At 29.5% G+C, this 13,425-nt stretch overlaps 2 protein-coding genes across 2 annotated transcripts; one reads left to right on the top strand and one right to left on the bottom strand.

The window, feature by feature from the left end:
- Positions 1-336: 336 nt before the first annotated feature.
- LOC130975945 (F-box/LRR-repeat protein 4-like) lies at positions 337-5,986 on the bottom strand. Its single transcript, XM_057900658.1, has 5 exons — positions 5,435-5,986; positions 3,393-3,473; positions 1,356-1,527; positions 996-1,127; positions 337-378 (listed from the first exon to the last, which is right to left on the bottom strand). Exons 2-5 carry the CDS (start codon positions 3,395-3,397, stop codon positions 337-339), a joined length of 351 nt encoding a protein of 116 aa, XP_057756641.1. The 5' UTR covers positions 3,398-3,473; positions 5,435-5,986.
- Positions 5,987-13,032: 7,046 nt separating this feature from the next.
- Positions 13,033-13,425, top strand: LOC130975944 (uncharacterized). The gene has a single exon (XM_057900657.1). The coding sequence runs from the start codon at positions 13,033-13,035 to the stop codon at positions 13,423-13,425; it is 393 nt and encodes a 130-aa protein (XP_057756640.1).

The raw sequence follows: 13,425 nt of genomic DNA, 5'->3' as shown, positions 1-13,425 counted from the left end.
TCAAATTTAAAAAATGGATACATGAATGCCTGAATCATATGTATTTAGCTAATGGTTGTAGCAACCGAAAACATATAATAAACATATAAGCCAAATTGAGAACAAATTGAAAAAAACTATATGCTATAGCAAAGCATATTCAGACAGATAAAAAGTAACAAAGCGGATTCAAGAGAGATTAACGAAGAATACACTATTAACAACAAAGAATTAATCTTTTGGGAAGAAAAAGATACTTTCATAAGGTAAAATACTTGGTCGAAATATAACATGAGAAAGTACTAACATAACAAATGATACCTGATGCAATAAAACTATATAAATCAGCCATCAAAATCAAGCAGTAATAAGCTCAACTTGTGGCAAAATCATCTGCACCTTTCAAAAATTGGAAAAAAAACTGAATTAAATGAGAGAAAAGGCTAAAAGCCTAAGACTAATACTAAAATTGTATTTGGATGAAACACTTTTAATCTTCAAACTCAACAAAAATGAGTAACATACTAAAAATAGTTTTAATTCAACAACGTTTTTAAATTTTTGCCAAAATTGCATAGAGAGCATAGCATATACCAATTAATTTTCTATTTAATATATAGAAAACGTAACACTTTTATGCGTGTGCAGAATGGGAATGCAGTATTGGACGATGAAACAGATCAAAAGGGAATGGTAGATTATGCATAGGATTGAATAAATCTCTGTAACCAAGTTAAATATTGCATTTTGACATTCATTTTTATGTAGCTCACCGGTCTCAAAATCTCATGGTTTTCGGATTTTATTGACTAACATTAGTTTTGAATGTGGAATCACCAAAAAGCCATTTAGATAAAGAAAAAAATTGGTAAAATTGTGTGTTGAGACAAAATCAGTTACAGTCATTCTCCTATATTACATTACACAGAGAGTATTTTGAAAGCAAGCCATCCCAAAATATTCGTTTTTAAATGAAGTTTAACATGGTAAACCAAATAGCCATGCAAATGAAGTACCTCATAACAGCAATGGATATGAAGTTTCTTTAAATTCCTACAGCCAATAGGTATACCACATATAGCATCATCCCCAAGGTTTGAGTAATCTACCTGTTGAAGAGTTTGTAGGAACTTGCATCCTTCTCCATCCTGAAGAAGGCCAACATCAATAATTCTTTGATAGTAAAGTAATGCCAACTAAATAAGACGTGCCAATAGAAAGTCGAGCTTAGCACCACAAATGAAAAATAAACAGAGAAACACATAGCAAGCAATGAAAAACTTGACCAAATGTAAATAAAGAGGCCAAAGATGTGCCCCATGCTTCCTTATGTTGCCCATTTATTGAATGGTTAATTCATTCCTTATTTTACATACATATTGGCAATATCTTCCAATGGATTCTAGCCCCAAAGCTCGAATGTTGTGACGTCCATTGACTTCAAGATGTGTAAGTTCCTTGCATCCGGTAGCGATTGCTTCCAAACCCTTGTGCCTTAGTATTAGATTCCTTAACTTCTTGCATCCATTACCAATAGCAAACAAACCCCTAAAATTAACCATTATTCAAAGAAAGGAGATTACTAACTAAAGCAGGAAAAAATGATAGAATTCTTGGCAAAATCCAAAATTTAACAATCGGAGAGTGAGCAAAGATTGTGCAATTGCATGCAACACTGAAGAAAAGAGGTTTTAGAAAACATATTGTTTATTGATTTGGAAAAAGCGTATGATAGGGTACCAAGGGAGGTCTTATGGAAGGTTTTAGAAAAGGGAGTAAGGATCGCATATATTCGGGCAATTAAAGACATGTATGATGGGGCCACAACTAGTGTGAAGACTCAAGGTGGTGTGACAGGAATTCCCTATTGGTATAGGATTACACCAGGGATCATCCTTAAGTCCATACCTTTTCACATTAGTCTTGAAAGTACTCACAGAGCACATCCATAGCCTGTGCCATGGTGCATGCTTTTTGCCAATGATATCGTCCTTATGGGAGAGTCAAGGGAAGACCTAAATAAGAAGTTGGAGTTATGGAGAGAAGCTCTAGAAGTGTATGGTCTGCGCATAAGCCGTAGCAAGACGGAATATATAGAATGTAAGTTCAGTCTGAGAAGGGAAAATCCCAATTAGAGGTGAAGATTGGAAAAAACATCCTACGAAAAATTAAAAGTTTTAAGTATCTTGGGTGTATCATACAGGATAATGGAGAGATTGAACATGATGTAAATCATAGGATCCAAGCAGGTTGGTCAAAATGGCGGAGTGCATCTGGTTTTATATGCGACAAAAAGTGCCTTTAAAACTTAAAGGTAAATTCTATCGCACCGCTATAAGACCGGCTATGCTGTATGATACGGAGTGTTGGGCGGCTAAAGCGGAGCACGAACATAAGCTGAGTGTGGCAGAGATGAAGATGTTGAGATAGATGAGTGGTCATACGCGATTGGATAAAATAAGGAATGAAGATATAAGGGAGAGAGTTGGAGTAGCACCCATTGTGGAAAAGATGGTTGAATCGCATCTCAGGTGGTTTGGATGTGAGAAGAAGACCGATAGAACATCCAGTCAGGAGGGTGGATGAGATGGAAGATGGACAAAAGGCGAAAGGCAGAGGAAGACCTAAGAAGACCATCCATGAGGTGGTCAAACGAGATCTACATGTAAACGGTCTCTCTGTAGACATGATACATGACAGAGCACAATGGCATCGTTGATTCATGTAGCCGACCCCACTTAGTGGGACAAGGCTTTGTTGTTGTTGTTGTTGTTGTTGTGTTGTTGTTGTTGCATGCAACACTGAAGGGTCATACAAATGGAGCTAAATAAACAATATAACTAAGCTTATCTCACTAAATATGCTTCAAGAGTATCAAAGCGTATCAACATTATAAATAACATGTTAAATCATATAATGATTGGTTGCATGATAATAGTTGAAAGACACAAAGCATCATATGGTACATGCAACATGATTAATAATCTAATAAAAAATAGCAGCATTCATTTACATATATGGTGCATTCTTTCTAATTTACAATCTTCGGGATCTAATCATTCTTATTTACATATTTCTTCTTGATCTATCTGGTTAAAAACAAAACCAGAAACTTGTTGTATTAGCAATACAAAATTTATGTCAAAGAGCATACATCTCGTAATGATGATAGAAGTAACTGCATATTGGTTTTTTGTTTTCCTGCAGCTCATCTCTTTATCTGAACATCCATACAATCACTTAGGTTCTCTGCCAAATCAAAATCATGTCTCACCAAAAAAATTATCATCAACTACAAACCCAATCAATTAGTGAGACTTTAAGTAATACCAAACTGAAAGTGTGACCCATAAACCTTACAATGACAAAAATAAAATACCTATAAAATAGATAATAAATCATCAATACTTTACCTCATTAGCAAGCTTCAAATACGGTATACCCTTGTAAAAATTTCAGATTCATCTAATGCATTTGGTCTTCAATCCATGCCCCTGGAATATTAAACACATTATATAAAACTAAAAGACATGAATCATAAGATAGTACTTACAATAACAATAATAATAATAATAATATAATATTAATTTCATTTTTTACCCCCAAAAAGAAAGATTAAATAAAACTAAGTGCTAGTATCCATGTAAAAAGCAGCTTCAGGTGAGTAACTTTGTATCAACAATTGATGATTATCTTTGGCTCTTTTGGAGCTTATAAGAACAAAAGGAACAACCGTTTTGAAGCAGAAGTGAGGTGGGCGCTGTGCATACAAGAGCAGTTATACACAAAAATGCATTACGAACCATAAAGCTATCACAAACACTAATTGATGAGTGAGAAAGCGAGAAAATCATCTTCCCATCTAGCCCACATCTTATTGGTACAACTATATAGAGTAACATATACTGAAACTTTTTAGGAAAGATTTGTATTTCTCTATCAAGTAAATACAAATAAAATAATAGTATGGTCTGATAAATTATACAGAATTGATATGCAATTCTAAATTACATTTCTATCCAGAAAATTCTAAATCCTAAGCCTTTGCAACAAAGCATTAAGAGAATCAATTCCATCAAAACTACCAAACTTGGAACCCACCAGATATAAAATTACTAAACTAATCTCTTCTTTTAAAGGAATCATGGACAATTCCAATCAGAAAAGATTGCTTTCAATCTGTTGTTTCTTAATTCAAACACATAAAAACACAAAGAATTAGTCTTTATCTCAAGGCATTGTTCTTACGAAAGCAGTTCACACAAAAATCATCTATACTTACTGGAAAATTAACGTAACTCAACCGAGCGATCATAATTAATACAATGCTACCTACCTAACACATATATGAGACCAAGAAGTAAGTCAACGATGTCTTAAAACTCAAAAATTAAATTGCCGCTGAAAATAACAGATTGGCAAAAGTTTCCCATTAATACAGAACAGGCTCCCATGAATACACCTCCAATGTTATTAAGTGAAACTGGAAGGGTATGCGCGATCTGTAGGAGAACAAATTTGACCAAATGAAGAACAAATTTAAAAGAGGAAAAACTGATCAGCTACACACTAATTTTAAATTAGTTGTACAACACAAACACAACCTTGAGAAATTTTTCTCTAACAGATTTTTTTTTTGCATTACTTGATGATCTTCGTTACAGATTGACATGAGTACCACATTAGAAGGAAGGTGATAATAAAATTTGAGTTTGTGATTTATATAAGAACATATAAATCACGTTTACCAACAATCGTTCTTCATAAGAAAACAGGCTACATCACTTAAAAGAAACATGCTAATAGATTGCCCAATGCCCACATCAAATAATCGTTTCATTTGAAATCTACAACAACAAGAAAACTCTAACAGTAAACTGAAAATTAACCTAAATTAATTAGCAACTAAAAGAATTAGCAACTCAAATTAGTCCGTTAAGAGATACTATGAAAACCTAAAAGAAATATGGTTGAATAAAATACATGCCCAATGATTTCCCCAACAATAGCACAGGCCGGTCAAAAAGTCTAGAGGCTGATAATGAACATCACAGAAATTGTCAAGTTGTATTCTGTAAATAGTTTCCTCCCTGTTTTATATTATATTGTAACAATATTAATTCAAAATATGATGGACCCAAAAGTAAGCACAGAAAGAAGAACATAATCATGTACAAATTGCCCTAAAGCTAATTAGTTCCTTCACCTAAGAGGAAGGAGAACCTGGCACCAACTCAAAGTTATATTAAACATGAAATCAACTACAGCAAAATTGATCTTATACTTGATAGAGGTTAGTAGTGACATGTACTAATTCAGTATTGACGGGTTAACATAAACATTGAATTAACAAAGTTTCATTTGAAAGCAACAAAGCTGAAATGGGTCGCGGAAAAAAGAATTTTGACCCAATTTTAGAAGAGGAAAGACCAAAAAATCGAGAATTGAAACTCACTAACGTTGGGCAGCTTGTTGCAAAATGCCCACAGATGCCTATGGTTGTAGCATCTGCTGCCGGCACAAACGCCGCCAAACCTGTCTCTGCGTCCGCCTCCTCCCTGGTTGCATACCTTGACCCATTCCACAATGTGCTTTAGCATGCACGACTGTCATCACATCCTCCCCCTTATTCACCCCCGCGATAAACTCCACGGCGACCAGTCAGAGCCATGCTGCCTTAGACTCCTCTACCACCATAGCCGTCGTCGCCACCGCTTCTACCTTCGTAACCTTTACCACCACGGCTGCCGTCCTTTCCACCGCGATGACTTCTCTGAAGGTTAGAGCCATCGGGTACAGTGAGATCAACTGCCTTCACACTCTATAATCTCCATCTTCAGGGGAGATTAGGAACAAAAAGAACTGAAGAAGAAAAAGAAATTGGAAAATAGTATCAGTGAACCGAGAAACGAACTGAAGAGAAAGAGGAATCAAATATGCTGATGAAAAAGAAGAGAAAAGAAAAATATGTTATTAATGTGACTTTCGTTAATTTATGAACATCATCCCACACAAACACTATTATGATATTAGTAATTCGTCCGATGTTATTTTTATCTACATTTGGCTAATGATATTTTATCTAAATTCTAATCTTAAATTTTATAATAAATAATAAAGTATCATCTAGATCTAGTGGATTGAAGGCATTCATTCATCTAAGATATTTGAAAGACCATACATTTTTTAAAAGAACTGCAAATGCCGTAGATTCTCTATGCTATCTTTGAAATCTAGAAACATTGTATTTATGGCATCCTAAAGTTATTAATCTACCAAGCAAAATATGGAAGCTCAAATCACTCAGAAATATTTATGTATTGTTCCTGTGTGGATACCTGGAATGGAGTTCGGCTTTTGGGAGTCGACGCCGAGTTGTTATTTTTGGTGTCGATCTATGATCCTGGAAAAAGTCCGAGCTTCACACCTGGAGAGATGTTCAATCGTGCAGAGTGTGAACGAGAAACAAGGGGGAGTGTACCTGCAAAGGCACTCCAAAGTTTAAGTTAGTATTCAGAATTTAATGTGTCCGTTTAAGGAGAAGATGACATACCTTTATAAGTGGAGTGAAACAGGTCGGTTATGTTTCTGCTTTGTCGTCAGAATTGAAGAGCAATAATAAGATTTGATAAGTGATGATGTCTGGTCGGGCATTTTTATTCTAGCATGTAGGCCGCTGAGCTCGGTTGTAACGCGTAACGCCAAACTATGCTGTATTTAGCCTGAGTGATGACTCATGATGCTGAATTATGACTTGATATTTGTAGTGGTCGGATAATGTACACTCTCAGTTCATAACAGAGAGGAAAGGAGCATCAATGTCCAGAATGCAAATTAGGGAAACAAGGATGGAGAATATTCGAACTTTGGGTGTCATCTATCTCGATGCAGGAACAGCAAGCGTCCTCAACAAAGACATATTCCCCAACTTGACAAATTAACTTTACATGGAACCAAGGAACAGCAAGAGGAAGGACTCACATTCAACATTGCAACATCCCTCGTTACATGCTCATCCATGACCAAAACTGAGGCTATATTCATCATCAACTACATATTGCTTGATTATTGGGATCAATGTTGCATTCTTGATATGGTTTGCTGGCAAAAATGAGTACATAAAACACTGCATTATTTAAGTAACTACTATCCCATCCCATGCCATTATATATTTTAGACTTTTCCTTCCCCATTAGGCTATAAGCTGCTTTAAATGTTTTCCCAATGCGATTTGTGAAACCAATAAATTTCATCAGTCTCAAATGCTTTACCTTTGCGCATTTTGTTATTCCCATCAACCATGATCATCTAAAACCTTTGCTCCAGCTTTATGCATTTCGTTACTCGCATCACAATAAGAAATCCGTGTTGTAACACAAAGTAAAAGGTTTCTATTGTCAATCTCTATTATATCAAAATAGAACCTTAGCCGATCACTAAAAAAATAAGAATTTTATTTACCATGCATATCACATATTCTTCTATTATATATAAATATTTCTCAGTATTTTTTTTTTCATTTTAATGGTACATTATTCTTGTTGGTTATGTTACGTATTCTCTCGCAACTTTTTGGGTTATATTTTTTATGATGATATGTGTCATTTTCGATTCAATTCCACGTAGTGAACAATAAAAATACGAACAATGTGAATATACAAAAAGAGAACAACTAAGGAACCAAAAGCATATTCTGTGAGAATATTTGTGGAAGCAAGAAATCACGTATCTTTGTGAATTAAGTTGCTTTAATTTGCAAACAAACCATTGTAATTGAAAAGAGAAAGTATAGGGAAATAACGTTTTTTTTTTTTAATAATGTAAACAATAGGTAAAAAAAAGTTAATTTTAATTTTAATTTTAAAATTAAATTTTAAATTAATTAAATATAATTTTTATTAAGAGATTTGAAATGTGGTTCGTTTTTCACGTTATTCGCATTTTTTATTGTTCATCCAATGGAATTGATATATAGTTTGTGTATTGAACTTTAGTCCATAAATTATTAAAGAACACTCTATATATTTATGATCTATAATCATAACTCAAGCACATACACCCTTCGTTAAGTATAATAATATAATCAAATACTATAAGCAAGCTAATTAATATGGTTAATTAACCTCTGAGAAAGCTGTGATTTAGATTTAAATAATTCCTTTCTTTTATGTATGCGTTAACATTAGATATTTTTTGCTACCCATTTTAGGGAATAACTTCAATTATATTTGATACTTAGCAGCTTGCTTTTATATATATATATATATATATATAGATGCTTATGTATCGATCTTTTGGCCCTTTGTTTATTTATTACTTTATCTTGTGACAAACACATGCATTTGCTCAAAGCCCAGAGATTTTTTGGACTATATATGACTTAAGTGGTGTCAATATGTTTGGCTCTATAGGATTTTGGCCCTATTTTATAGAGTCAGAAGAATAAAAAATTCTTTAACTAATAGGGTCAAACTTTTAAAAAACTCTGAGGGCCAAAAGCTCAAATAGATAAGGAATGGCTTTAAGTTAACTCGTGTATTGAACATGAACCAAGTGGTGCTATGGTCATCTCTTAGGCAGCGTTTGATTTAAGAGACATAGACACTGGTATACGGTAACACATGTCTGCTGTTTAGTTTGGTGAGACACAGATTTTCGAAGGACACGGGAGGACACGGATGGACACGGAGACATTAAATTTGTGTACCTCCAATTTGGTGAGACACTAAGACAACTTGTGAGACATTAATTTTTTACTCTTTTACCCTTATTGAAATTTTAAAATTTATCCTCTTATCTCCCCAAACATTTCTTTTTTCTCTTCCTCTTTTAGATTTTATAACTAAATTTATCTTTCTATTTTCTTCAAAAAAAAAATTGTACATTTAATTTTTTATTTATTTAAATTTTGATTAATCTTTGATAAATTTTGAACTTTAGTTTTTTTATTTTTTTCAAAAAAAATATATATTTAATATTTGAATGATAATTTAAGATGATATTAGAAGAAATAAAAATATTAAAAGAAATAAAAATTCAATGGTAATGACATGTAGTGTTTGGGATAATAGATGTACAGTAATAATAGTAAAATTTGTGGTAGAATGAAGGATAATTCAGTCTTTTTAAAATATGTGTGTCTTGTTCTTTATTTTTACCAAACACAATACATAGACACAAATATTTTATGTCCATGTCTTTAATGTCTATATCTTTGTGTCTATGTCTCATCATATACATCAACCAAACAGAGCCTTAGTGAATTGAAGACATTCATCCATCTAAGGTATTTGAAGATGACATCTATTCTATTATATAAAAATCGGATGTCTGCACTTAATGATGGAGCTGACGTGGCATGCTCTAGAGAGTGTTTCCCGATTTAATTATTTTAACTCATTCAATACAATTTATTATCATGACTTAATTATATCAGCTAATTGATTTGATTAGATATTTAAATATTAATATAATTTATTATAATATATATTACTTAAATAATTTTACTACATTAATTATAATTTGTTATATTAGTTAATTAATTTATTCATTTATAAAGTCTGAAATAAAATAAATAATTTATTGTTTATTCTAATTGAATTCATTAAATTTAATTATACATTATATACGAATTAATAATAATTTATAAATCATTTTATTTATATGTATTAACAAAATATTATATATGTCTTAATGTGTTAATTAAATATTATATACGCACAGAAAAATAAATACAAAAATGATTTATATAATATTGATAATATTATATTAGTACGGTGATTTTTTTTTGTTTTGATATCATATAGTATTGATAATGATAATATTATTATATAGTATTATATAAACTTTCTAATATTAGTATAGAAAATTAAAAATTATTCTTTATGACAATCATTCTTAGTGGAATAGTGTGTCCCTTATATAGTATTGATAATTGCTTAATTTAAAGTAATTATATGTTGGTATCTTAAATTTATTTTTTAATAATGACCTAAATAGATAAATCTAATTGAATTGAATGATTATATAAAATATTTTATATTATTAATATACTAAATTAAATTCTTTTTTCGGTACAAAATTTTATAGGTAAATTTTATACAAGATTAAGTTATTTTTTATTTTTTAATTTGTTTTATCTGTGTTACTTTATTTAATTTTAAATAGCGTCATATTTACAATTACCGCCAGTATGATATTTTATAAAATATGAAAATCAAATTTTTTTATAATTTAAATAACAATGTTTGAGTTAATTTTAATTTAACTTTTTTAGATTAATGTTATCTTTCATTTAGATCTTAATTAATTTAAAATACAAAAATACTAATATATTTACTGTCTCTTTAAATAATAATAACTTTAATTTATTTACTGTCTTTTTTTTCTTTTATTTTGTTTAGCAAAAATAATATATGGATTAGGATGGAGTTAAAATATACTCTATGTGATGCATGTTTGGCACTGATAAATTCATATGAAATAGAAGAGAAGAAAACAGAAAGCTAAAAAATACTGAGTTGAATGGTATAAACAGATTCATTGAAGTCAAGTATCTGTGGGTTCTCATGTCTCATCTCATTTTTCGAAGTTCAAACACATTTTAAATGTATGAATTTTAATTATATTTATTTTTTTTCCAATAAATACTACAATCTCTTCCTATTTTTACTATAGGCTTGTCTTTTATTTAAAAAACACACAAAAAATGTAAAAAAGAAAAATCAAAGAAATTAAAACTGTTATTATATTTTAAAAAATTAAATGCTCTTTTAATTAAATATCTATGTAATTCTTATCTAGATATATAAATTGTATTTTAATATATTGAGTTGTAAATATAAAAAAATATATAATAAATAAGTTAAAATAACGAATAATTAGATATCTATCTATTCTATTTATTCTATTATATAAAAATCGAATTTTTGCACTTAATGATAAAGTTGACGTGGCATGTTTCTTAGAATATTTCCTGATTTATTTCTTTTAACTCATTAAATACAATTCATTACGGTAGATTAATTATATCAACTAATTGAGATATTTAAGTATCACACAGAAGACTCAACCAAAAAATTTAAAAAAATTGATTAATCACAAAATAAAAAATTATGAATGGTGCTTTAATTATGTTGTAAAATACAAATTGGGACTATTTAAAATTAGTTTTTTACCATTAATGTTAACTTCAATCATAATAAGGTAAAAAGTAAAAATTGTATATAATAATTTAATTTCATTATTTATACTACCAAAATTATTCTTTAATGTATTATATTCTATTTATTTTTATTCATTGATAATCTTTAGTTTTTTATTTTCAATAAAAATTTGAATTGATTAAATAGATAATTTTTTAATTAGTAATATAATTATTGTGATATTTACTTTGTTCAGTAATATTTTTTAATTTATTTAATCTGATTAATCATCTCTTTCTTATTTTATGCTAATTTAATTAATTAAAGTTAATAAATTTCAGTTATTTTAATTCTTGCAACTTTTTATTATAATAATGTATTTCTATTAATGTATTAATATAATTTTAATATTTATATGTCACTAATAATAATAATAATATGTCTAATTGTAAAAATTTACTATTTTTTATACGATTAGATTAGATATATTTATATTCAATTTATTTGATTATTTAATTAAAATTAATTATATTAAAAGATTATATTAATATTATGGTAGACTAATTATATTATTATTCATTAATTATATTAAAAGATTAAAATTGTGATAGATTATTATTATTTTATTATTTTTTATTTTTGATATTAATTCAGATGTTTAGCTTCTTTTTATTATCATTTTTCATTCTCTTATTCTATGTATTTATTCCCATAAATTTTGCTAAATTAAATAAAGTACTGTATATCTTCTTTTTATTCTTCTTTTATATACACATAAAATTTATTAAATTATTTCTCTTCCATCAAATAATTTTGTTTCTCTTCTATTTATATTTCTTTCCTTCAATATTTTATTAGTTCTTATTTTTCTAAATTTTATTTTAATTTATGTATTTGTTCTTACTATACCCAATTTTTTTATTTATATATGTGTAATATACATTCTTATATATGTTATAGAAATATGATTTGATTCCATTAACTTACCAAATTTTTTTAAAAAATCTAAAGCTAAAGCACAAAAATATATTATAGATATTTTATTTTAATTTTTTAACTAAAAAATATAATATTTTTTGTCATATTAGTTGGAATTCAAAGTTAAATATGAATATTAATTTTTGAAATAGAATAAATATATTTTAAATTTTTTGCATTTAAAAATAATATTCTATCAATGTTAGAATTATTTAGATGGATAAGTAATAGTGAATATAGAATTATTTAGGATGGATAGAACTAAGTACATCTTTTTATTGAAAATACGAATATAAAATATTATATTCAATTCTCAATAGTCAACCTCTCATTAAACCATTGTATTTTCAAAAGATTTTTGAAAAAATGAAATAATTTTAGGTGTATAAATTTTGTAAAAATTTAATTAATTTAAGATATTTATTATCGTTGATTAAAAAAGTAAATTGAAATGACAATTTAATATTTTTATACTCTTAAAATATGATTTATTTATTTTTCATGCATTCTTTATCATCCAATGATCACATTAATATAATTTAATTCAATAAAATTGTTTATTATCATTTGATTGAATAAAATTTTTATTTTAGCCATCGCAACACCTGAGCAGAGATATGCATTCGATAAAATTGTTATAGCTGTGTATTGTGATGAAGGGGGCTTTTTCTTTGTGTATGGTCATGGGGGTACTGGAAAAACATTTTTCTGGAACCTTATGTCTGCTGAGATTCGCTCGAGGGGTGATATAGTATTAAACGTTGCTTCGAGTGGTATTGCATCTTTACTTCTTCCCAATGGAAAAATGGCACACTCAGGGTTCAAAATACCGCTGAATATAACTGAGGATTCTGTATGTAACATCAAACTTGGTTCTCCTCAAGCAATGTTGCTGTTGAAAGCCAAACTTATAATTTAGGATGAGGCTCCAATGGTTAGTAAGTACTGCTATGAAGCGCTTGATAAATGCTTGGGTGATATCATGAGGTGTTCTCCAACATATAGCAAAGATTTGCCCTTTGGAGGAAAAGTGGTTGTTCTAGGTGGAGACTTTAGACAAATTCTTTCTGTCATTCCACGAGGATCGAGACAAGATATCGTTCATTCAACCGTGAATTCGTCTTACCTTTGGAAGTTTTGCCAGGTGCTCAAACTAACAAAAAACATGAGATTCTCTGTAGGGACGACTACTTCAAATCAAGATGAGACAGAGCAATTTGGTGAGTGGTTATTGAAAGTTGGTGATGGTCTAATAGGTGACAATATGGATAGTGAATCTGAGATATGTCTTCCAAGAGATATTGTTATTCCTTCTTCAGACTAG

The sequence above is a fragment of the Arachis stenosperma genome, chromosome 4 (assembly GCF_014773155.1).
Source record: "Arachis stenosperma cultivar V10309 chromosome 4, arast.V10309.gnm1.PFL2, whole genome shotgun sequence".
Classification (NCBI taxonomy): Eukaryota; Viridiplantae; Streptophyta; class Magnoliopsida; order Fabales; family Fabaceae; genus Arachis; species Arachis stenosperma.
This window is presented reverse-complemented; position numbering and strand designations above follow the sequence as displayed.